This window comes from Columba livia, chromosome 11 (genome assembly GCF_036013475.1).
Source record: "Columba livia isolate bColLiv1 breed racing homer chromosome 11, bColLiv1.pat.W.v2, whole genome shotgun sequence".
Taxonomy (NCBI): Eukaryota; Metazoa; Chordata; class Aves; order Columbiformes; family Columbidae; genus Columba; species Columba livia.
The window spans coordinates 12038725-12064173 of NC_088612.1; the positions used below are offsets into that span (position 1 = coordinate 12038725).

At 40.2% G+C, this 25449-nt stretch overlaps 1 protein-coding gene across 7 annotated transcripts in view; it reads left to right on the forward strand.

Moving 5' to 3' along the window:
- Positions 1 to 25449, forward strand: part of PIAS1 (protein inhibitor of activated STAT 1) — a 57469-nt gene that overhangs the window by 3284 nt on the left and 28736 nt on the right. For 6 of the 7 annotated variants that reach the window (XR_010475434.1, XM_065076791.1, XM_065076790.1 and 3 more), the window contains exon 2: positions 20513 to 20957. Coding sequence is in view for 6 of the 7 variants with exons in the window: in XM_065076790.1 (XP_064932862.1) it covers positions 20513 to 20957 (445 nt within the window). In the remaining variant the exon portion in view is untranslated. Of the gene's footprint in view, positions 1 to 17110; positions 17241 to 20512; positions 20958 to 25449 lie in introns of all 7 variants that reach the window. The other variant, XM_065076794.1, reaches the window with a different exon arrangement.

The window sequence follows — 25449 nt, forward strand, 5'->3', positions numbered from 1 at the left end:
CTCCAGAAAAACAGTGGCCGTTCTTACTGCCACAGTCTTTCAGAGTTCTAAATAATGAAATAGCATTTCTTGTGTTGTATTTTCTTACCACGATCAAGAATATTTTGGTCTCTTGCCTCATTTGAGAATGTTTGTCCTATTGGAAAAAAAAATCAGGTAAGATCACAGGTACTTTGCAGATCCCAGACGTGTGAGGTTTCTGAATTCTTTGGTACTTTCAAAGGTTTGGAGAAATAGAACCAGTTTGTTTTTATTTCTGTTGATGAAGCAAAGTAACTGAAAAGTCTGTTTTTCTGTGAATTGCCTCCCTAACTCTATAGGCTGAGGCATATGTGAATTTTCTTGATCTTAATTACTATTCCTGTATAATTGCGTACAGACTCTAATTTATCTCAAGGTAAGCTATTTAAAGCTCTTTCTAATTGGAAGGAGTATACTTGAGTGATTAAATCTTTCCTTCAATATTTCTTACATCTCTTTAAATTGGTTATTAAATTGTTGTGATCTTTGCCTTCCACTCAAGTCTTTTGGAAATCATTACACAGTTTGCAATAATCAATTCAATTATACATGGATCAAAGAATGAAAAAGAAAAGCTTATGTTCTAGTATTGTCATTCTTGATACTGTCCTAAGAAGCTGGTTTGGAAAGCACATGCTGGGAGGTTTTCTCCTTTGTTCTCTCTCCTTTTAAGAAAGTGCCTTTGGGGATTGGAGAGATCCCTGGTGTGTTTCTTGTTAGACACAATTTATACTTAAAAAAAAAAAAAAAAGTGAGCCAAGAGTTTGAATGAAAATTCATAATGGCATTTCCACACAATGGTGATGAAAACAAACCATTTAAAAATATTCAGTTGGGAACTATCCCTCCCATAAGTACAGGGAAGCAGGTTTTTGAAGGGGGAGAGTCTGGTAGCACGGCTTTCAGGTGATAATAGTGACAAATGGATCTCTGGTATGGAAACACAGTTGTGTTAAATTGCATCGGCAATGCTAATAAGCGTAAGCTACCTATTTCAGTGTTCAATTAGACTTTTATTATTCTGTATTATGAGCTATTTTTGCCTAATCCTTTTATTAGTTGCCAGGGTTGCATGTTTCTGTGATTAAAGTCAATATAATCCACTTTTCATTATTATCTGAGTCCACAGATTACGTTATTTTCATGCCTGTAATTTGGTGCATGTCAGTATAATTGTATTTTTAACTGTATTTTGGTCTAGTTATCTTTTTTGAGCTTTTGGTCTTCAACACTGGAATTGCAGATATCAGATGAATAAAATTGGCAGCTGCACATTGCTGCTTAACTGTCAAAGCCCTAATCCATAGCACTTCTTATTGCCACTAAAAAACAGATCGCATATTGTGTACACATCGATATAGTGTCAGCACACTTGTGGTATAAACCCTTCACAAATGTTAGGGGCCATCCTGGAAGTATCTGTGTAGGTGAAATTCTTATTTATTAGCACTTGTGAGAAGGAAGGTAAAAAAACAGTGGTTCATAGTAGTTATTTTGAATGGATTTACTGTCTGTTTCTCTTTTGGTTATAAAGATATTTAGAAATGACAGTTAAAAGGCTTAGAAGTGAAGTAATGGGTAGAAGATGTATCTTATTTAGCTTTATTCTGTGAGAATAAGAGAAAAATGTTACCCTAGGGAGGGGAAGGGCTCAGGACTGCTTGGCCATTGATAAGAATGTTTATGGATCAGAGAGGCAAGACAAATATTTAAAAGCATCCCAGGAAGCAGGGTGTAGACAGTTAAGGTATCTTCAGATACTGAAGTTATTTATAGGGATGTAGGTGACTGGTAGGGTCTCTAGTTTGACCTGCATTCATATAGAATTTGAAGTACTAATACCTTTCTTGCTGTGAATTAACATTTTTGAAAGAGTTACTTTTGGGGACTTGAGATCACGCATCGTCCCAGAGGATTTGTGGCTGGGAAATGCACTGGATGTCCTGCAGTTTTTCTTGTAATGGTGATATTGGTGTTTGGCCCTTTGGCTCCACAAGGAAAGAATTCTACCCACAAACATTAAGTTGTCTCAGAAATGTGTTTACTTTTGCTGTTGTGCTTCCACTCTAGAAAGTTTTGCTTTGATGAAGGATGCTACAGGTGCCCTTCTAATGGAAGACTCTGCTTTATCGCCCACCATAAAAAGTAGTAAAAGCCTTCAGAAAGCCATGATTTCAGTGAAGAATGCAAACATGGTTTATATGTTAAAAAGCTGTCAATACATACCCTGTGCACCTTTTGTAGTTCCGCTGCCTCAGCTTGTGCTGTCCCCTGTGAGTATAAACTTCGCCTCTGGTTAGCACACAAATGTGCCTGCGAGAATCGCAGAGAGATGTTTGCCCTGTTCTTAAGGGGGGAGAAAAGGGAAAATGCGTTGTTTGGGTGACTGCTGTGACATGTGCTTGAGCAGCTGAATTTCAAAATCCTCTTGATAAAGCTCAGTTATTGATTGTCTCATTGCTGTGTCACTATTCCAGCTGTATAGACCAATAAATGGTAGGACTGTAGGTCTGGGCTTTTTAAAATGAAGATGATTGGATTTTATGATGCAAAAATTGCATGTAGTACCTTCAGTGGTAGTCTGTTCATGAAAATACGTGCCTTTCTTAGAAGTAGATTCTTTTGCTAGTTAAACGGAGGTGAGGGAGCTCCAGTAGCTTACGAAAGGGTGCTTATTTCTGTAATTTCACTCAACACTATCAAAACCATTTTAAACAACTAGTCACCACCATAAAATGTGGCTATTTCAAAGTAAATTAGAAGCTTTGGGGCTACAGCAAAAAGTAGAAGATGTTAAACCTTTGAAAATGAGAATACATGGAGCTGATGATGGGGAGGGAGGTGTTATCTTATTTAGCCTTGTTCTGGTCTTCCAAATTTTCAATAGTAGCCAAAACCAAATTAAACTAGGTAATAATATATTATTGCTCTCTGTGTGCTGTGGTACAGACCTTTTTGTTGTAATTTCTTATTCTTTTGCTGGTACTCCTGTGTCTGTTGCAGCTGTATTGATTGAGGAGTTTGTCAGCAATTTGTTTAATCTTATTCTCTCGTTGGGATTAGGGATAGCTATAGATGTGCTGCTATGTGTCTGCTGTTATAGTCTGTTTTAGCATATACCAGAGTGTTCTGCAAGCAAACACTGTATTCCAAGACGAGGGGAGAGTAGGAATTAGCAGAAGGTGGGTATTATGGGGCTTGTCTAGAATATGTAAAACAAAGACATAAAAAGCTAGTATACAATTAGACCAAAGGTCAACCCAAGCTTGACCTTTATGTCTATAGGAGATGATATACAAGAGATTTATATAGGAAGTGACGTGATAATTAATGGAGAAGGGAAAAGAGCCTTTACCAAGCAATGGTTTAAAAGGGTAGAGTCCTAGGCTCTGCAGCAGAGTGAAGTCTCTATGGGTACGCTGAAGTTTACTTGGCACGGAGGACAGAAAGATGAATGTTATTCACTTCATGTGCATCACTGAAGACTGCTCTGTAGTGAACTTCCTTTGTTTTGTTTAGGAAGTGGTCATGAGCTTTCTGGATACATGCTTATAAATACGAATGAGTTTTGCCTTTTTTCTGTTTCTGCCAGGACTACATGGGCTATAGGTAATGCTGCAGTTGCCAAGTTCTGGCCTAGAAGTACATCTAACTGCAGGAGAGTAAGACGGGGAGAGTTTTGATCTCTACCCTGCCTTGAGGCAGATAAACAGCCAACAACTTTTCCAGAATAGTAAGCTGTGAAGTATCCCTTTATCACTGTAGATATTTTTTCCCTATGCCTTGCATATTTATAGTGTATACTAAGAGTGCTTTTTCCCAATTTCCAGCCCAGATACGAGTTTTCATGCTAAATTATTCAAGCCAAGAGTTCGGTAGGACTCTTCTGTTCACTTTTCTTGGTGTTCAGTTTGACACCTAGCTCCTCCCTTAATCCTGACCATAGATTATTTAGTAGTTTTGGCTGGAAGGGACCTTGGGAAATCTCCAGTCCAACCTCCTGCTCAAAGCAGGATCAGCTATGAGGTCAGAACAGGTTGCTCAGGACTTTATCCAGTCTGGTTTTAAAACCTCTAAGGATGGAGACTGCACAACCTCTGTGGGCAGCCACTTCCACTGCTTAACTGTTTGCATGGTGAAAACGTTTTTTTTTTTTAAATATATGCAGCCTGAACCTCTTACTTCAGGTTGTGCCCGTTGTCTCCTATGCTGTGTACTCCGTGAAGATAGTGGCTCTGTTTCTTCTACCTATGGTAAGGTTGCCATTAGGTTCCTCCAGAGCCTTCAGTTCACCAGGCTGATCAAACCCTGTGTTTCCCCAGCCTCTTGCCAGGTCATCTAGTTGTACCTCACATCTTTAACAATAAGATACCATCAGCTCTTTTGGAGATGGAATTTTGGCAGGTGATTCCATGCCATAGAGGTAGTTCTTACAGTTTTTACTCCTGTGGATTTCTGTTAGTGGAGAAGTATTACAAAATCCTTGACATCCTCAGGTGTGTGCAAAAGTAGTTCCTGAGACTGTCCACTGGTATCACTGCGAAAGGTGGAGGTTACTTCAAAAAATTAGGTTTCCAAAGCAGTGAACCTTCTGAGGGGACATGCTGACAGCTGACAGGCAGCAGTAGGCATTTCTTTACCACGAGACTCCATATAATCTTTGGTTAGAGCTCAGATTAGAGGTCTGATTTTTCTCAGGTGGGTTTCCACTAGGAAAACAACAGTTCCCTTCCAAATGGATGACAAAGTATAAAACTACAGAGTGCTTTAGGTACACTGGAATTTTATGTGGAAGCTGGTTTGTATTCACAAGGCTTCTTCCACTGGGCATGTACTCAGGCTGCCAGGCAGTATTGTGGCTTTACCTTTCCATACTGTACAACTCATTTTGGAGCAGCTGTAGGATCCATCATCTGCAACATTTTCCAGGGGTGTGGTTTGGAATCGGGTACTTTAGGTCCATCGGATTTCAGCCTTGGCCCTCTTGACCTTGGTTGTTTGCTTGATGCTGCTGCTCGGTTCTTGAGGCTCACAAAGGGGAGCGGATCGACAGCTGAGCCAGACCACAGAGTTTAGCAAAATAATTTATCCCTAGTTGCCTCTGGGATTAAAACTGGCTCTGTGTATCTCTGCAGGACAACTGGTAGTCCTGAGAGTCGCTTAATTCGTCTAGTCTAATCTTGGTCCTTCTGCATGTTTGTGGTCTGATCAGTGTAGCAGAACGTGCGAGGCTTCTCCTGCAAAAGTGCATCTTCCTGCTCAAGAAAAGCATCTCAGCTTGTTCAGTGTCTAAGTAGATCCCTTGCTTTTGCTGCCTAGCCCCATGATGGAATTTACTGTCCCTTAAAGTGGGACAGTTGCTTGAGAATCCTTCAGAGCTGAAACTTCTTGCTTACCTTCATTTACAGTCTTCTGCAAGATGTTCCTCCAGCCCTCTTTGTAGAGCAGGGTCTGCACTTAATAAGGCCGCTCTGTTCAGCTTTTCAACTCTAAACATGATGGATTTTCGTGCAAAATAGAATATAGGGTGGAAATAGCAGTGAATATAGTTTTGCTTGGCAATTTAGCATAGGTGCAGCTCGCTATTATTATATTTTTTTTTTAAGCAGAGGCCAAATACAATAGGGATAATGTGTTTGGTTCAGGTAAAATCTGTAATCTGAGCTACAGGAGTATGTTGTAAAAAGTTGTGTGGATGAGAATGCTTTCTAATGCATTCATTCCTCGTATTGTTTCTTGAGACTCCCTTGACAAAATGATCTCACTTTTGTGCAGATGTTGTATCTTGTTTCCCTGGTGCAAAATAAGTCTCTTTGAAACAGTCCAAGTATTTGTGTAGATTTTCAGCTTATTGAAAAATCTGCTAGAGACAGCTCTGCTCAGGCTGTCTGTGGAGTTGTTAGTGCACCTATAAATATATTACACGAAAATGAAAAACGTAAAAACTCCAGCAGCAGTACAGAAACAAAGCTGTTCTTTTTTTTAGGTTCTGTGTTGATTTTGCAGTATCAGTGCATCTGCTGAGGCCACTTAGTGGCAAAGCTTCAATTTCGTTTAATCAAGTACCAGGACTGTTGTTGGTTTGAATTACAAATATTTTAGACAATATTTTTCTAAAGGGTGTACACCCAGGTTTGGATCCAGTTAATTTCCACTTTTACCTCTTTGGTGTTAAAATATGGCTCAGTTGAGAAGTAACATTTTTCATTAAAGGCGCTTGACAATGTCACTTGTGCCTGGGTTTCTGAGGAAATGGCTAAAAATAAACATGCGTTATTAACTGAGTCTTAAGAATGTAAAAGTGGCCATACTGGTTCAGACAAAGGGTCCGTCTGGCCTGGTATCATCTCCTGCAGCTTCCAGAAGCGAGTGAAAATGAAAACAGGAGAAAGTAGGAGAAATAACTGTCACCTCCCTGCAATATTCCCCTGTTCTCCAGCTATTTTCAGCTCTAGTCCTCTGAACCTGATGGGGGCTATTAGCTGGACAAGCCATAATAAATCTATTTTCCAAGTGCTTGTCCAAATTCCTCTCAAACCTATATAAACTTATTTTATTTGCAGGATTTTGCTAGGGATTTCTGTTTTCTCCTGTTTGCGGCGTGAGGACCGTTCTCATTTTGTTCCAAGCCTAGTTCCAGCCAGCTTCATCCACTGGTCACTGTGGAACCAAGCGTCTGAACAGCTGATCCTGTCCACTCTGCTTGTGCTGTTCACAGTTTTATAGATTGTCTCTGTATCCGTCCCCACATTATCTTATTTTCTAGGTTGAGAAAAATCTTAACTTTTGCCATTTCATAATTAAGGGAATCATGGTGAACTACTGGCATCCCTCTGTGAAACTTTCCACTTCTAATTTAATAATTTTTTAAAAATTATTTTTTAAAGATGAGACCACCAAAACCACCCACGTTTTGAGATCTGGCTGAGCCAGGGATTTATATAGTATACTATATAAATGATTTCTCCTTTGCTCTCTGTTCCCTTTTTAATGATTTCTAACAATGATTTGTGTGTTTGACTGCTGCTGAGCTGATGTTTTCATATGTCTGTTTATCTTGGGCCAGGGAGCTTGCTCTAGTGTGGTAAAGGTCATCCCAGATCCCATCACTTTGTATGTAAAGCTGGGTCTAGCTGGTCTGCTTTTCCCCATGGACATCACTTTACATTTCCTTACACTGAATTGCTCTGTCACTCTGTCTCATGAGGTCTTTCAGTGATTCTTCAGTTTGGTTCTTCATCATTACAACCATATTGTATCATCAGCAACTTTGTCACCCCACTGATTGCTTCGTTTTCTAGGTGGTTAACGAATAGGTTAAGCTATGTGTGCCAGCATAGGCCCTTGAAGAACTCTGTGCGTGACCTTCGTGTATTGTTTGGTATTGGAACAACTCGGACATGTTGGTAATAGAAGAACTTTGAATAGCAAGCTAAGGATCTATGGCCTGTTTTTCTTTAGAAAAAAATTATTAATGCTGTAAGGATACCCAGCCTGTGTGTGTGGACTGGATTTTCATAGTTTCCTTTGACCTGCACTATTCTGTTGCTTTTAAACATATGCAGAAGCCTGAGGTGGTGCCAAGCTGTTTTAAGGGGAAGCAGAGATGTGTTGAAACTTGTTTCCTATGTTAACTAGAAAAGTTTTTTTTTTTTTTTTTTAAAGCATGCCTTTGTTTTTCAGAGTACATTCACATAGTTTAGTAAAGGGCTTGAGCTAAATATTAGTTGATTAACTGCATTGACTCCTTTGTTCCACAGGCTTGTGCATGATTGATGTCTTGATGCCTCTAGTTTTTTCTTTTCCCCAGTACTGGACTGTCCTTTGCTTTTCACAGAGAGGCTGAGCAAGGTTGTGAGGTAATATGATTCTTACAACATCCTTACCTGGAAATAGCAGCTTTATGTTATCTACTGAGTCTATCAGGAGTCAAAAGAGTCAAGACACTTCATTCTAAGATGCTGGGCCGAAACCCAGAAAATGCTTCGTTTCATCATGAGATCCTAAATAATCTTCCCTGCCTCCCCTGTGCCTTTGGCCAGTATATGTGAAAAGGGCCAGGCAGAGTATAAATTCATGAACATGTGAGAGTCATTCAAAGGACATTAATGAGCTGCAAAAGGCTTGTATATATGCAAATTCCTATTCAGAGTGGGATTTGGATGAGTGCGGTTAATGAGGTGGGGCAGTAGTTTGGTCAGTAATGATGAAAAGGAGCAGTGAGTGGAGCATCCTCCCTGTGCCCTGCCAGCGGGCCCTGGCTTTGGGGGGAGGCAGCTCACCGTGTGCAGGAAAAGTTGTCTGCAGTCCTGGATCTGCAGTCAGGACTGCACAAATATGGCACGTTTTCTGTTTTCGCTCGGTCAGGATTTCCATGGAAGTTTTAACTTTGCTATCGAAGTTTTCTTAGGCAGCTCTTGCAATTCTGGTGGTTCTAGTGGCTAAAGCCAAGTTAAATGCAGTATCATTTTTGGAGGTCACTTGCAATAGTTTTCATGTATTTTAAATCATAGGTGTGGCTGAAACTTGGCTTATAAAAACCTTCATTCCATCTCAGGCGTTGTTTTTTTTTTTTTTTTCATACAGGGCAGGAGTTATTGTATTAATAGATTAATTGAATTCAGTCTTACTTTGATTACAAGAAAAATACAGTGCTTGAAGGATGATGTAGCAGGGAGGGGGACAGTGTGTCAGATTGATGGCACTGGGAAACAAAATAACCCTCTCCCCACTGAGCAAGTGACCTTAGTGTATCTCCCTTTAACATCCTTTTCTGTGAAATAAATGTTTCTATAGGCCTTGCCCGTGCTATATGTGGGCCGGGAAAATCTTGCATAGAGAATATATTCTTAGCTTCTAATGTACTATTGAATGTTTGTCCTGGGATTAATCATTGTGAGCTAATGGGTTCCTAAGCACTGCATGCTTGTCTTCAAGCCTAGAGGTAACATGGTGCAGCTAATACATGTAAAAATACAGTTTTCTGGTGTGGGCAGCACTGGAAAGTGGAAGGACAGAGCAGCCTAAATTATGAGGGGTGCAGCAGGATTGTGGGGTTAGGATCAGCTTTGTCAGAAGGCTCAGCCTTGCCTAAGATACATCTTCTCAGTCTGTCTCTGGCTGCATGTTGTCATTTGAAACTGTTTTCTTTATCCTCTTTTGAATGCTGAAGAAAAGCAGGAAGGTCTGCTTCCTCTCCTATTATTCCATCATCTTTTTGCATTTTTACATAGTGGGAAGAAACCAGTCGTCGTGGGTGATATGAAAACTGAGCTTCCTGCTCTCTGTCTTTGTCCCCATGCCTCTTTTCGCTGCCTTCCCCAGGATCCGCATTCAACGCCTGGCACTGCTGCTGCCCTGTTGCTCTCTTTCCAAGCTGGTACTTGGAATTAAATCACTGTGATTCTTGACAGTCTTACTGATGCTTCAGTGTTGTGAGTAGCAGCCAAAGAAGTCATCCATGTCTCATTAACTCGACTGACCTAGGAGCCCGAATCCGCCTCGGTGGCAACTAGGCTGAGTACTGACACGATAATATTTTTGAAACAGGAGATGAACTTCTGACTGCCAGTATTTTCACCTGGGTTTGGACAAGTGACATAAGACACTTGTGTTTTTTGTTTTGTTTTTAATCCAGCTACTGATTTCTTCTCTGTAATAATAAATGTATTTTGGCACTTTAAAACTGATCTGTCTCAATATGTGATGTAAATATTAGTTCTATGTCATATTGTTACATGTAATAAATAATTACATTTTTTAAATGCATCTCTACAGCTAGGAATAAATTAGGCTTTCATGCCCATTTAACTGTTGTACACATAGTCAGACCTATAATTGTGTTTCCTGTTGTGCTGTGACAGACAATAGCTCTTCAGACTTTGAAAAACTAACCTTTCTTGAATTCCTGGGTGACCGCGTGTGGTTCACTCATAGTTTTCTTGCTAGCACTTTGCCATTACGTGGCTACTGTATTCTAGATACCTTGTTGAGAAAGAAAATGAGCTGGGATAGAGAAGTGTTTTTTCTCGGTGGTGTTCTGGTCTGGTTGAACTGGTGAGATGATGCTTCATTCATGTGGTGCATCTTACCTGAGACTCTGAGGAACTGTGATATAAAAGGAAAATATTTTAGTATTTTTCAGGCTTTTAGTTCATCCTGATGACTTACTGATATATGACTACTTAAAAAAGAAGTATGTGCTTTGGCTTCCTTATGTGATTTGTATACCTGAATCTGAAGACCTTATGAAATAAATAATGTGCAGAATGACTAACTTTAAAAGAAAGAAAAAAAAAAAAAAGCTATACAGATGCCAGTATGATTGCTTGATGGATTATTTATTTTCATCTAATTGACACAGTGGGAACTTTTGGCTCCGTTGCTTATTTTTGCGATAACAATTAAGACTAATTGTTAGTAGTAATAAATTATTATTCTCAGTGGACCAGTATTAGAAGGCAATAGGGTATTTGGCCAGTGTTTTTCATAGGTATTTGTTGTCAGCAGATTTATTTTGTGTTCCGTTTCTTCCTTTGGAAAGGAAAATATTTTCATGATAAATTATTGAGTATTTCTCATACCTGATGTTTTATCTGATCTCTTGTTAATTTTTCTGTTCTTCTCCTTTCCTTCCTCCCCAGTTTTTGTCTTAGATTTTATTAACTATCCTTGCAGCCTGTTGTACTTTCCTGTGGTTACAGATAAAAGCACTACTCAACATTTTCATGCGTTTTGCGAGAAGGTGCATGAACAAGGATGAATATCGATGCGTCACTGACAGCTGTGGCCCTGCTGGAGCTGCGGCTCCCAGTGTCCTGGGTGCTGGGAATGGATTCTGCTCGTGTGCTGGAACTCAGCATCTCACAATCGCTCCACAAATCCTGGGAATACATTTCTTAGAACGGAACTTGGTGAGAAGGGTTGCTTCAAAGTCTGAAAGAAGACACTAATTGTATCATGTGCCATTGTGGCGCCTTTTTTTTAATTAAATTAATTTGAAATTAAGAATTGTGAACAGGTAACTCCAGTTTTATAGTTTTCCTTCTCTTAGGGAATGAACATAGCGATTGGTTACTCTCTTGGTTATTCTATTATATACTGGCTTCAGCCTGCTGTTCAGTACTTTGCAAGTCAGTATCCCAATTTAGTATGATTGTTAATTAAAACATGTTGATACAGCAGAATAATAGTCAGTGATGATGTAGTCTATCTCCTGTGCTGCATCCTAGAAAATGGGACAAGCGAGGGGAAAAAAGCTGATAGTTTATCTACAAGTGTTTTGGGCATATTTGACTATATAATTTCATATCTTGAAGTGTTATCTCATTTGAAGCTAATTAAATAGCAAAACTATTTTTTTTTTTATAGTGGACAATTAACTCTTCAGCACTGGGTGATAACTTAGAGCATGTAGAGTTCTGTAAGGTACAGGAAAAAAATATTGTTTTGTGTTTTAAATCTTGGAGGAAACTGTGTCTATTACGACAATAATTTGTTTTAATCAAGTGGTGCTTAAGTGATGCTAACACAAAGAATGTCTGTTGATGCAGCAGAGATTTCAGTTACTATTGCAAGCAAACATCAGCACTGAGTGAAGCAGGTGGGTCTTGGAATTGTTGGATGTTGTGCTGCTGAGAGGTTCTGTAAGCTGCTTGTGCAAGCTGCCTCTTTATCCATGTTGCAGTGTGAGTACATTCGTTGAATTCCAGGTACATTCTTCTCCAGCTTGCCTTCAAAATTGACTTCCAAAAGCTACATGTGCTTTATGCAGGTATTTTAGATATTTAGAAAGTAACTAGAGCTTCATTCTCTACTGTTCTGCTGAAAGAGAACAGCTCAAAGGATTCTCATTTAGTAGACTCCGTATCTGTAAATCCCAAATTGGTCAAATTGTTTATGTAACCATTGCTTTTGTTTTAATTGCCTATTTTAAACTGTACATTTTCATTTTTAAAATTACTGAGGGAGGGGAAATAAATGTATGCTTACAACCTCCTGTATGGCTTCCAGAAACTGAGACTACTTGGTCCTTTTTTTTTTTCCCCTTTTCTTTTTTTGTACAAAGATACAATCTTTCAGACTATTACTGAATTCTGTATGAGGTGTTATATTTTGATTATACTGATGTAGACCTTTTGTGTTATTTGTTAGAGGGATTAGAGTGGCCACCCTGTGTTACGAGCTCTTTGGGCAGCTGTGTCGGCGGCTGGCGTGGGCTCCGCTGAGGCTTAGCGCAGGGAATTAGCTCTTCTGTCAGCCAGTAGAAAGGCTTAGTTAAGGATAAGAATGTTCTTAATAAAAAGCAAATTTGTCTGGCAATGACCCTCTCTCAAATAGCTGAAAATAATTGTCTTCACTATTAGCCTTAGGTGTAAGCTGTTCGTCTTTAGAGAGGTACGTTGTTTTGGATCCAGGGATCATCTAAACTAGTATTTCAGCAATTAATTGTCATGAAAATCATGCTAGCACATAGTTCTGTAAAAATAATTCCCATCTGTAAAGTTAAATACACTAGGGACAATTAAGTTTGAGTGTGGCTGAAAAAAAAAAAAGAGTCTCCAAGACTGAAATGAAAATTACTCCTGTGTCAGCAACCTTATTTAATACCAAAAGTAATAATATAGTTCACCTAGTGAACAAAACCTCTTGAGAACGGTAAAACTTTTGTTACGGATTAAGATAAAATGTGACTGACTTTAAATCAAATACAGTTTAGACATGACTAAAGTCTTGGCAGACTTTCTCCAGCAGATCTGGCTTTTGTGGTTTGAGGCAGTGACTGCCCCAGTGTGAATGTGCAGCCAGGGCAGGACAGTGTGGTTTGCAAGCCATCATATAGAAAGAAAAATTTAAAAATCCCACAGATTTAAGTGTTCAAGCACAGAAATGGCATTTTGGGTACAGAGGCACACAGTGTGTTCTGCTGAATCTCCCTTCCAGAGAAAATAACCTCTGGGAAAAGGGCTGGAGTGGAGCTCTAGGGGGGCAATTGCCTGCGCTAATCTGCCGGTTTTTATGTGTCAAGGCTTCTAGAAGATATTTCACATATAGGATAACATAGCAAAATACCACAGGCATCTGCAAAAAACATAAGACAACTTTTAACACATGGGGAATATATTAAAAATTCCAAACTCCGCCTGCCTGCTGTTACTAGCAGCCAGTTCAGTGGGGCTAGAGCTGTCTTACTGTTTTCTTTTGCAAAATCCCTTCACTCTTCAGTGAATTTTGTTACTTTTATCACTGTGGGGTTTTTTTGCCTCCAGTAAGCGACCGACATCTCTAGGAACTTGGTTGCGTTGCTGGTGCAGGATGAGATGGAGGCCCCTGAACTGTCGACTGAAAGGAGAACTGAGGTTTATTAGTGTTCATGTATGAAACAGCATTGCTGAGACCTTCCTAAAACTTCCTGAATCTGAGTGTAGTCGAGTTTTACCAGCACGACAGCTACAAGCAAACGATGTTTGCCAAGAGCAGATAGGAAAAACGTTCCTTGTACTAGTTGATGTGTGGAATTAAGGGTTAAGTGCTTATGCTTCACCTGGTAAGTCGTTGCATGAGCGGAGCACAGAAGGATGCCGGAGGAAACTGCAGAACCTCCCCTCCAGGAGCCCTTTACACCCAACTGCTGCAGTTTTCAGATGGTCTCTTCACTGCCGGAGATTCCTGGCATTAGCAGGCGCTTGAATTTGAGCTTCATCATTTGAGTTGGTTGGTTCGAGAGTTGTAATGTTTATATGGACAGATATGCAGCCATATCATTTGCAAGGAAATATATTGTTTGTGACTATGGTAAAGTAAATAACACCTGGGGATGTAAGCTTGATGGAGTACTTTCTGTGCTAGCATGGGAAGAAATAGCTTACCTGGTGAAAATCATGAGTAGCATTTGACCTTAAGGAAGCCCACACCTATGGAGACACCAACGGTCAGCCCAGGCTGTTTTTGGCATTTACAATACATGGACATAATTTTGTTGTTGCATTTTTAATGGATTAAAATCTATTTTTATTGCCAGCTAGATGAATGCATAATTTGGTCACACAGTTGTGCAGTGTTCTTTATGAGCACTGATATACTGTGTAAATAGAGTTTCTTTGATTAAGAAATATTCCATCTCTTTGTGTGTGTAACAAAAGGCAAATAATATTTGTACCTGCCACTGGTTTGTACCTATCCTTTTGGTGCTACCCTGCTTGCCAGAACATGGTACACATCATGCTAGGAGACAGCCGAGTTTTTCTTTATGAAAACCAATAGCCTCCTTAAAAACTGTAGTATGTTGCATATTTATGACTGTTCTTTGGTGCTTTTCCCTCCCCTCCATTGTGAATTACGGTGACTTCAGCCGTTTAGTGTTTCGGTTGCATTAGACAAGCGCGGGAAGTTACAGCCTGTCATTGAGGCACTTGAGCGCCCATGAATTGGTCTTTTCACTCCCTCTTGCAGATTTTCAGTAGACTGATTTCAATTTTTATCGTTTAGCCCTGACAGCTTCCTCGTGTGAGTCTCGCAGATAGAATTTAGGACTAGGGAATGTGCTTTCATAAAAGATGGGAATATTTTTACTGTCATGATCTCCCACTTTCACAAATCTTAAATGTCTAAGAACCCAAGAGTTGAGTTTGTGTAATTGTGGAGAGCTCATGTAGCTCAGGTCTGGCTTTCTCTTCCCCAAGATTTATACCCAGGGTTAAAGAGGCTGTTCATGGCATGCAAGACCTCTCCTGTATTTTTACAGCTGGGTGTTGGAGGATACTGAGATTAATTCAAAACCATTTCCATACTAATCTAATGCTTCCTAGTAGCTTTTATTAGAAAAAAAGAACAATTTTGATTTGATTTTTCTTTTAAACTGTCTTTAGAGGTGCATTATGGAATTTCTTGAATAGTAGTTTCCTTGTTTCATGAAGGGGAAATTTCCATCTGCCTTGTCCTTGAAAACAGCATTTGAGCTTTGCTGATGTGATTGCGTCCGCACTGTTATTGCCAACTGCAGCCGGAGCCGACGGCTGCCTCTGGACGATGGGTGTCCTTTTTTAGTTTCCTCTTCTTCTACTACTTCCCCATCTTCTGACTAGTGTTAAAGGTGATTTTTTAAATTTTTGTTTTTTTTTCCTTTACCTTTTATGTTAATGGTTGGAGAATTGTGGAGGACCTGTTGTATAGCTCTAGGCACAAGATGTGGTGCGATACCTAGCCAAATGCTGCTTATTGTGCTGGCAAATCTTTGGAACATGTTTCGGAGCTTATTCACAGGTTCTAGTTATCATAAAAATCCGGAAGTAACTTGCTAAATTCTCCAGATAGATCCCAAGGTTGATCACTGGAGTTATAGGAATAACCTTTCTAGAAAGTGTTTACCTAATTGTTGAGAGTATTCATGCTGCTGCTGATGGATGCTGCTTTGAAAATGGTATCTTATGATGCTGGTGTTTGTGACCAGTTTTCAGTATTGTCCCTCATTCTTTCCTATGGACACTGCTTAATTTATTAAAAAAAATATATACTGACCGTTGCTTGTTTTTTACCTCTCAGGCAAGTAGTCCCTCCCTTCAAAAAATGGGAAGAAAAGGTGGCAACTCACTGTCTGCAATGTTGGATCTCAGCAGATAATCTGTAACTGAAGCTTCCATGAGCAGTAGGACTCAGAGATCATCTTCCTGCATTTCACACCAGTGATTTGGCCCCTGTGCATTTTCCAGTCTAGGAACTGCATTCTCTCCCTGAATCTGCTTGTCTTTTTAGTTGGGCTTCTCTGAATCACATGCCAGTGAGACCATCCACACAGGGCTATCGAAGGGATTTCTTATCCAGAGGCACTAACACTCCGATTTTATCTATTTTTAAACTTAATTCCCAGCCTTCATAGATCAGGATGAAAAGGTCCAGTTCTTGAAACAGATTTTCTTTGGTCTGAGATGATAACTGGTGCCAGCAGCTGGATTTCTCTAGCCAGGAAGCTGTGGGTGTCTCTCCTGGATGGGTGGAATGGCTGGGCTTGTGTAAAAACCCATTCTTTAAAAGTGAAGATTTATCTCTGCCATTTTTATTTGCAGGGAAAAATCAAAGTAAATGACTCTTAACCTTTGCTGCTTTGTTAGAAGTTAAGTCTCCTGTAAAGTATTTGCTCAGAGTGCCCAAAGAGCATTCACAAAGCAGAATGATCCTGGTGTGTGGCACAGACACATTTCTCCACCCAGACATCGTAGTGAGTCAGGAGCTACAAAATGTGCACTGACAGTGCTGTGTGTTCTGAGCAGCCTGATGCTCTTCATTTCGTAGTAATTTTGTGGGTGTCTTGGAGGAAACCGGTGTTCCTCCTTGCCTCATAAGTGGCTACATGCAAGTTATGGTTTGGGGGACTTAAAAGATAACAGGTATGAAAATAGTTTGTGAAAGTGTACCAGCTTTTTGGAGGGAGCTGTATGTGAAACATCCTCTATCCTGCTGATAGTCCCAGGAGAGAGGTGGGCGGATGACGTAGGATGCCGCTCATGGATTGTGTTTGAATCCTTAAACTATTTTCTTTCAAACCTCATTGGTTGTCTGAAGTAGGTGTGGAGCAGGAAATAATCTTTCTGGATGAGTTGCTTGAGCATATTTCCTGAACACACAGAAACAGGGGATAAAGCTGCATGGGCTGCATCAAATGATTGGGTTTTTTTTGTGATCTGTCAGGAGAAAAGTGGCATGAATTGGGAAACAAGCAACTGGGAGGTGGGAAAATCAACTGGTCTCTTTGGTTCTGTGGACCCCCTGCCTGACATATACAATTAGGTGACTTAAGGTGGCAAAATGCCCTGATGGCTTTGGGAAGGATGGACGGTGGTCGTAAGGCTGGGGAAGGAGGATGATTGAAGCAGCTTGTGCAGAGGAACACATTTGTGTTGTGTTGTCGAGCTGGAAATATCAGATGTATATTCACAGATCAGAGTTACCTTCTAAACTTGGCAGAGGTCTTTACAGTGAGTGAATATAGAAGTACTCTGCTAAATGCAGATAAGTAGGGTTTCTGTAAATCGTATTCTTGCTCCTTTACACTTTGAAGTTTTTCTACTGCCCTTGCCTCCTCTTTGAATTTTAGATGTTGCCTGGATATGGCAGGTACCAAAATGCCCAACATCATCAGAACTCCTGGTGTGCTTGATACTGGGCTGTGCTGGATCTGCTGCTGGCCTGCAGTCAGCTTGCTGTGTTTTGGATGCTGAACTTAGGCAAGTAGTTCAACTTTTTTGTAGCTATATAGCCCCGATTTCTTGTGCACTCGTGTGATGTTTGTAGGAACGTGTACTTACCTGTACGTGAACAGATAAGTAGACACCTAGTTACCTGTAATTGCAGTTTGCAAGTTATCCTTCCGTCTGTCCTTGGTAGCTCTTGGGTTTGTTTGGTTGGAGGGTTGTTGTTGTTTTGTTACATTCTTTTGTGTTAGGAAAGAAAACCCAAACATTCTGCTGATTCTGATAACCAGCCAGAGGTAGGGGCAGTTATTTGCATTGTGGATATTTGCTGTTGTTGGGAGACAGGCTCTTTGTGTTTGGTTTTGTAGCTCGCTGCAGATGCAGCTGTACCGAGAATGATCTTTTTACTACTCTACTTCAGGCAACAGGAAAAAAATAAAAAAGCAAGATTTCCTGAAGCAAAACACTTTGTGTCTTTGTCCTTCAGCTTTGCTAGGTATAACTAAGCCAGCAAAGGGTTTGAATTGTGATGAAGTGAGATGTGACAGGGGAAAAAAAAACCCAACAAATTGCAGCTATTTTGTGTATTTTGTGCATTTGACAGCACTTGGTTTGTTTCCCTACTATAATTATTCTGCCTGTTCTAAGATTAGAGTACCAGGGTGACACGGGCCAAGGGCTCGTAGGCTGGATGGTGCGTGTACGGGCAGCGGCACTTCTGGTTGAGCTGGGTTGTGTCCTCAAATAAAACACAACTGCAGTGGAGGAGGAGGAGAGGAATTCCACGTTTGGATTGCAGTGACGTGAGAAACTTTTGCCAGCAGGGCTGTTTGTCGGGCTCTGTTTCCCCCTCCACTATTGACATGATCCACAGGCAAAACCCCATGGGTGTGCGTGGGGGGTGTTTTATTTAAGTCATTGCCTCTTTTATTGATATTTTTGAAAGAAAGGTTTATCAGTGATGTATGAAACTGTAATAAACCCACAAACCTTTATTGCTGTTTTTTCCATTACTGCGTTTTTAATTGATGTATCTGTTAGCATCGTCAACGTTGCAAATAAAATTGTTCTCATCCTCCTTTGTAAGGAATGCACCAGGGTGGGGAAGATCTGGGGAATTTTATTTATTTTGGTTTGTGCTTCTGGCTACACAGTGGACCCTGTGTTCTGTATGCTTATTTCTAACTTGCCTATACCTTCAAAAAATGGAAAACATCCAACATGTGGCAGGAGCTTCTCTGTTAGCTCAATTATTTCTTAATCCTCTGTGGTTTTTGCAAGCTTGGCCCATGAGTTTATTGCAAAACAAGAACGGAGTGAAGCTCTGAGAGATTCTGGCTGTTCAGGAAGTGAATTTTCATGGTGATGGTAGCAGACATTAAACCCTTCAGCTGGAACTACTCATTCTGTTGAAGAAAAGTTTGTAAAGCATTATAAATAGTGTTTTTCCATGTTTCAGATCTATTTGTTTCACTTTCTTTTCAGCTGTCAACACTTCGGATTGTAACTGAAATGCCTTATTCTTTTAAGACATCTCCATTTCTACAAAGCACCTCGTCTGTTCTCATTAGTAGCTCCGTGACAGTCCCATAGTTGAAAGTGTGAAGTAGCTTTTCAGGGTATTCAGAAAAAAGAAAGCCAGCAAACTCGTGTTGTGTCCAACGTGTTTGTGGTTGTCTGCAGCCACGTCTGTCTCAGATTTGCAGCAAGGTTATTCAGCTCTGGTGCTGTGGTTCAACAGAGCAGAAATTTTGTGGCAAATTTAGTTAAATCTATCTTGGTGCCTACCTCATTAAATACAGGCATAATCTAATTTAGGGCTTTTAAATAACGCGACCTATTTCAATAGAGGGAAGTGCCTCCTGTGAACACCTGTGCATTGCAGGTGCTGGAGCTTTGAGGAACTGATAGGAGTTTCAGGCTGGTTTTGCTAAAGCTGGGGACAGCATACTTTCTAATATTAGCACTTTAGGTTTAACAATTAATGTGAAGATAACTTGAGTAATGTATGTGTTAGAAAACTTTGCACAGTTTGAAGAACTAGAGAGGATGGGAGTGTTTCTATTTCAAAGATGGTTTGCAAATGCAAGTGCTAGTTTGGTTATTCAACCTTCAGTGGCTGGGAAATTGCAGAACCCTGATATGCTGAAGTAGCTTAGTCCTGAATATATACTTCAAGTATTATTTTGAATTTGATCTTTTGAGATTGACTATAAAATATTGAGAGTATTTAATAGTTTCATACTGAATATCCAGATGGCCGCTCATGGCTATGGGTTCCAGGCATTCCACTTGCTTGTGATTTCTTTGGAATCCCAAATTCTGCAGGAATATAATTTCAGCTGGTGTCACGGGCCTTGGGATGGCGAAAAAATCCCTGTCAAGCATTTAAAGAAGTTTTTAAGTTGAAGATGGGCTTGTGTGTTGACTTGCTGGCTCCTGCTTGACTGGCGGGGAAGTCCTTGGTGCACACGGGCGATTGCTGGTGTCGCTGCTTTGCATCGGGTTTTTCGCAGTTCCTGAACAAGTGAAACAGTTTACAGGTCTTACCAGTTTGATTCATTAGACCATACTGGGAGACACTAAAAGACTGTGTAAATGGTAATTAATAGAAGGCAAAGCCAAGCTCCCCCATCCAAAATAGAACGTGCAGCTCTGATGTGAGAAGGAAAGTGAATTGCAAGAAATTTCCTTTAACTCAATAATGATCACATGAGGTTACACACAACTCAGATTATGATTTCTCTCTTTCTTTTTGACAATGGTTATTTCTCTCCTGTGTGGGTTAGTTATGCTGCATGGCAAAAAGTGCGGGAGGGTTTGAAAGTGCAGTAGGGTTCTGAGTTAGGGCCTGGGACAGCTTGGAACTGCGAGGGATGGAGACCTGGATGTGGTCAGTGTGCAACTTGTTATTTGTCTAGCTGCAAGTCAAAAAATTCGTCAACATTAGAGATGCTAGCAGAAGAGTGATTGGAAAATATCTATGTTTACAGTCTTTATTTTGTCCTGGCAACTTGTCCTCTTTCTCTCTCCGCCCCACCCCCCCCAATCAGTATTGCTGTCCTGAATTTGTATATGGCAAATAGAAATCCATTTAAAAATTGCTAATTACAGACTTTCTCGGTAGGTCTATCTGGCTGTGAACAAGTACTGTTTTACATTATATTTCACATAATCAGTGGGAGAAGAGCAGCGACGGTGTGCCTTTAAAAACTGTATGCTTAATGAGATTAAGCCACATTCTAATGTTAGTGTTTAAGATGATGTAACTTGAATACTAATTTTTTTGTTTTGTTTCTTTTAAGCAAATGGTTATGAGCCTTAGAGTTTCTGAACTGCAAGTACTTCTGGGTTACGCGGGGAGGAACAAGCACGGCCGAAAACACGAACTGCTCACAAAAGCACTGCATTTGTTAAAGGCTGGCTGCAGTCCTGCCGTACAAATGAAAATCAAAGAACTCTATAGGCGAAGGTTTCCTCAGAAAATCATGACACCTGCAGACTTATCTATCCCCAGCGTCCACTCGAGCTCTATGCCAGCAGCTTTGTCTCCGTCTACCATTCCACAGCTCAGCTACGATGGCCATCCTGCCACGTCACCATTGCTCCCCGTTTCGCTTCTGGGACCTAAACATGAACTGGAACTTCCCCATCTTACGTCTGCACTCCACCCTGTCCATCCTGACATAAAACTTCAGAAATTACCTTTTTATGACTTGTTGGATGAGCTGATAAAACCTACCAGCCTAGGTAAGGTTGCAAATGTTGTAATAATATTTGAAGTGTTTGGTTTTTGTTTTTTTTTGGTTGTTTTTTTTTTTTTTTTTTGGTAATGGACAAATGCAGCTGCTGATGCAGTAACTGGTTAAATATTGCATCACACCAGTGTTTAGAGAATCGCTATTTTTGGTAACTTTTGGAACAGATTGTTCTACATGGAGAGACATCTTACGTAACACTCCCTAGTTGTTTTAGCTGAGCCACTAAATATGGTTCAAATATCCGTTTTATTTAAGGGGTGAGTTTGACAAGGAACAAACTAAAACTTAGAAAAAGGAAAAAGCTTGTCTGCTTTCAGTAGTTCTTATAAACTGTAGAGTTTAGTTATTTAAAAAAAAGAATAATCCATCAGGCCCTCAAAATCTTCTCATCTGTGCTGGGAAAGAATGCCAAACTAGATGCTTGCTGTGATCCACTACAGCCTGAATGGCTGAGTTTAGGAAGACTTGTGCTCCTTTTGCAGTTGTGGCTACTTGTCTTTAAACTGTCTTTTGTATTAAGGTATAAATGACTTGTGTAGCAGCTGAGAATAATCTGATGCTTATGGAGTATTATATAACAACGTGTGATTTTTCTGGCTCTGATTCCACGTAGTGCTGAACAGTGTGGTTAACTTTTAATACTCTTAAATACTGCTTAAATACAATGGTCCTGTTGATTTCTGGGCTGCTTGCATGCTGGAACCTTCTGCTGTGTTGTAACCCTGGAAAAGATTCACTGTGAGAAGGGCTGGTAGGAGGAGGAGATTTGTGTGAGTAGATACGGGGAGATGGTGGGTGAGTGAAAACAAAAATCTCCTTTGCAAAAGAGATTCCTTGTAAACACAACTGAACAGGTATTTTACAATAACAGTCTGCACAGCTCCGGGAATGCAGGAGACCTGATACAGGAGTGGTAATGGGTCTGCACATTTCTGAAGGATGTTGCACGGTTGTTTGCATGTGTTTTGTTTTAGCTGTGATAACTGAGACATGGAGGGGAAAACAGCTTTTGATAATCTCATCTTCTGGTTCAGGTATTCTTTTAAGAGGTGTACTGTATTTAGCTGTAATCTAAAACCTAATTGATTAATAAGCATTCCAGGCAATGCTGGTGGTCCGGGATAATTAGGTACTCAGTATGTGTCTCCATCACTTCTACATTATAAATACCTAAAAATAATGCTCTAATTTCAAGAACACATTCCAATGCAGGAATTGTGGTATGCATTTATTCCTGGATGTGGGAAGAACACTTTGCTGTCAGCTCCATGTCTGACAAACTGGCCCCAAATGGAGACATCATAATTCATGCTCTGTCATGTCTTATTGCTTGATGAGTTTGTATACAATAGGATATTTTTTCCCCTCTGTGGACACTGGGTGTCAGGGTAAAAGAAAGTGTGTGAAATTCCAACCAGATGAATTTTTAAGCAATCTTTTTCCTTTCAATTAATTTAAGGTATGGTTGGGGTTTTTGTTTTGCATGTGAATCCTGTCTGCAGATGTCTTTCTGTTTATCCAAAGCAATACTGTTAAAAAGCTATTTTTCTTGTGCTTTTTGGGGAAGAGAGAGCTTCAGTGCCCATGCATATGAGAATTTTTTTTTCCTTTTATAGTGGAAAGTAGTGTTGCTAGAGATCATAAAATTGCTGACTATAAATGTCATGAAGGTATTTTAGAGTAATAAATATTTATATGTTAATAAAAAAACTATTGGATTAATAACCAGTGATATGCAGCTTTATATACTTTCAAAACAACTTGAAGAAATTGTGCTTACAGCTTAGGAGTTTTAAATGCAAGTGTGCAGCAGACTTGTATTAATTTTCTCCATTTATACAGTTTCTGATGCTTTAACTAAAAACAGTCTTAAATGATTTGTGGAATATTTGCCTCAAATGGCTTGGGCATCCTTCTCAGTGCTGTGAACAATGTGGGTTTCCTCAGATGTCAAATTTCTACGTTCCCTGGCTTTGTTTTCAAATGGCAGATGCATGTTACAAGCCCTCGGAACTCCTCTTGGGCATTTGGCCAGCGTTTCAGCATCTCCTGTTGCTGTTTCCCATCAGATTCCTCATGGGGTAGGGATAAGAAGCTTTTGAATTTACTCTCTTTCCCTCCATCACAGGAATGGACTGATGACCTGAATAATTATATCCCTGCTTAAAATGGAACCTACTGGAATACAAAAAAATGTGTGTGTGAGAGAGAAAGAGTGCGATCTTCGCTGATTTGGGAATCTTTAGGTACTCCTGAAATGCTGGTCATTACATACAAGTTGGGCAAAGCACGTCTTTGGATGCGATTCTCCCTGCTCTTTCCCAAGTCAGGGTGGAATTGCTCAGAAGGTTTGCTGTAGTCTTCTGTCTCATCAAGATGTGATTATTAATTTGAAAAGCAATGATTTGACAAAGCCTCAGGGAGGGGAGTTGCACAGCAGGGCATTAAACATGCATTCTGTACCCAGATATTTTACGTAGGTGGGTAGTACACCAGCTAATGTGAATAACAGATAAGGAAATTAAATTTGCTAACTATTAATGTCAAGAACAAAAGGAGGAAATAGATGTTACCTTCTTACGCTTGCTTCCTCAAAATGTAGCTCTGACCTGTGATTAAAATCCACATGCGGACTGCTTGCTGGGCAGGATTTCTGGCAAGGGAGAACTGCAGTGCTTTATCCATCCGTACCGTTCTCCCCAGAAGCTCTCGAGGATCTTCACCTGAGCATGGCTGGCCGCAGTGTGTGTTGCAGGCCAAGGTTAGAAGACGGCTGGCTAGCTTTATTTTTTTTTGTTTTTTTACTTCCCCTGGCTTACAGTAGCCCGTACAACTTGTAGCAGTGAGTAGGATGTTTGCAGAAGAGCAGACTTGCCTAGCGAGTTGAACTTGTAAACTCAGCCTATGCTTCCTAAACTCGGCCTGTGCTACCTCAACCTGCTCCTGTTCTAAGAACTGAACCCAGCAGCTGAGCCCTGCTGGCGGTGGGACTCTCTTGCTGTTACTTTGCTTGGACAGCAGAGTCTCTTGCTTCTGTCGGAATGTTTCAGGTACTTGACTCCTGCATAGCTCTTTGAGAGCCAGGTGGCTAATTCTGACAATTATGGTTGTGCTGGGTGTGCTGTTGGGGCATGGCAGCATTTTCTTTACTCCTAAGAAGACTGTCAGTGGGCTTGCTTTTCTGGGACAAAGAGTTATCTGTCCATGTTCAGTGGAGCTGTCGAATTTGATCCATATTTTATTAGTCATCTGCATTGCAAAATTGAGAAAACATCTGTATTGATTATTTTTTTGTATAAGCCAACTGGAAGAGCTCTGTATTCTGAAAATATATGGTGGTGGATGAATCTGTACCCTGAGCTCTTGCAGCACTAGTGAGAAGTCTGAGCACTTTGCCCCGTGGTTAACTGTGATTTGATGTGATTGTAAGACTGTTTTTTTTTGGAGGAAAAGCTATCGAGTTTGGCATTGATAGAATGTACAAAAGATGCCTTCTTAATGTGAATTCTCTTTTTTTTTTGTAACGGCAACTCCTTTAAATAGGAGAATTTTGGTTGTTAGTTTCTCAAGTGAAGCTGCAGCTTTCACTTATTTTTTTCCCCATTTTCAGCCCCCAGTGCACAGATGCTGCTAATTTGTTGTTTTTTAAGCATAGGGCCAATTCTCTAAAAGTAACTTCTGACACTCAGATAAGATCTCCTTTATGTGGTAAAATGTGTTTACTGTGAGATGAGTAACAAGATTTTGTCAGATTATTATGGAAGGGACATTACATGGTTAAACAACATCTTAAAAATACTTTTTGTTACAGCATCTATCATTCCTAATTGTTTTAACTGTGGAGCTGTTCCAAAACCATTTTACCTAGGTTTTGAGTTTTTACTTACCTGTAAGGAGAAATTAACCTTTTCAATGTAAAGGATTAAGGAGGCTGTGAGCTATGCTGCTCTTTTAAAAAAGCTGTCTGAATGGCATGTAGGGGATCACCCTACAATTTATTTGCTGTGCTTCAGGTTTGGGCGATGTGGAACACAACATTAAAACTTGGATCTGAACCATGGAAATTGGAATTTTTCCCTCCAGGTCTCACTGTCCTGGCGGGTGGAGACAAGCATCGGGCATTTTGGGGAGTCCGAGTATCACAGAAAGCGCCATGTGCTACCTGGGGGTCTCCAAACCTGCTCCATTGGATGAAAGGAGCTTCCAGTGTCTCCACTGGGGCTTGTCTTGATTTGATTAGGCCTTAGTTTAATTTCTTAATCTGTGGACTCTTAATAACAGGGTTTCTCCAATAAGCAGAATTGCACCCCTGGTCCCTGCACTCAAGAATTACGTGCTTTCTAACTAGAATTCAAGCTTCTGACTTCCATTTAGCTTGAAATTTTCTTTTTGACTGTGATTGATCGTGCTTACTTGGACGCGCTGTGTTCTTGAAGACAGATCTTGTGATTGATCTGACTAAAATCTTTGGGGTGACTGTA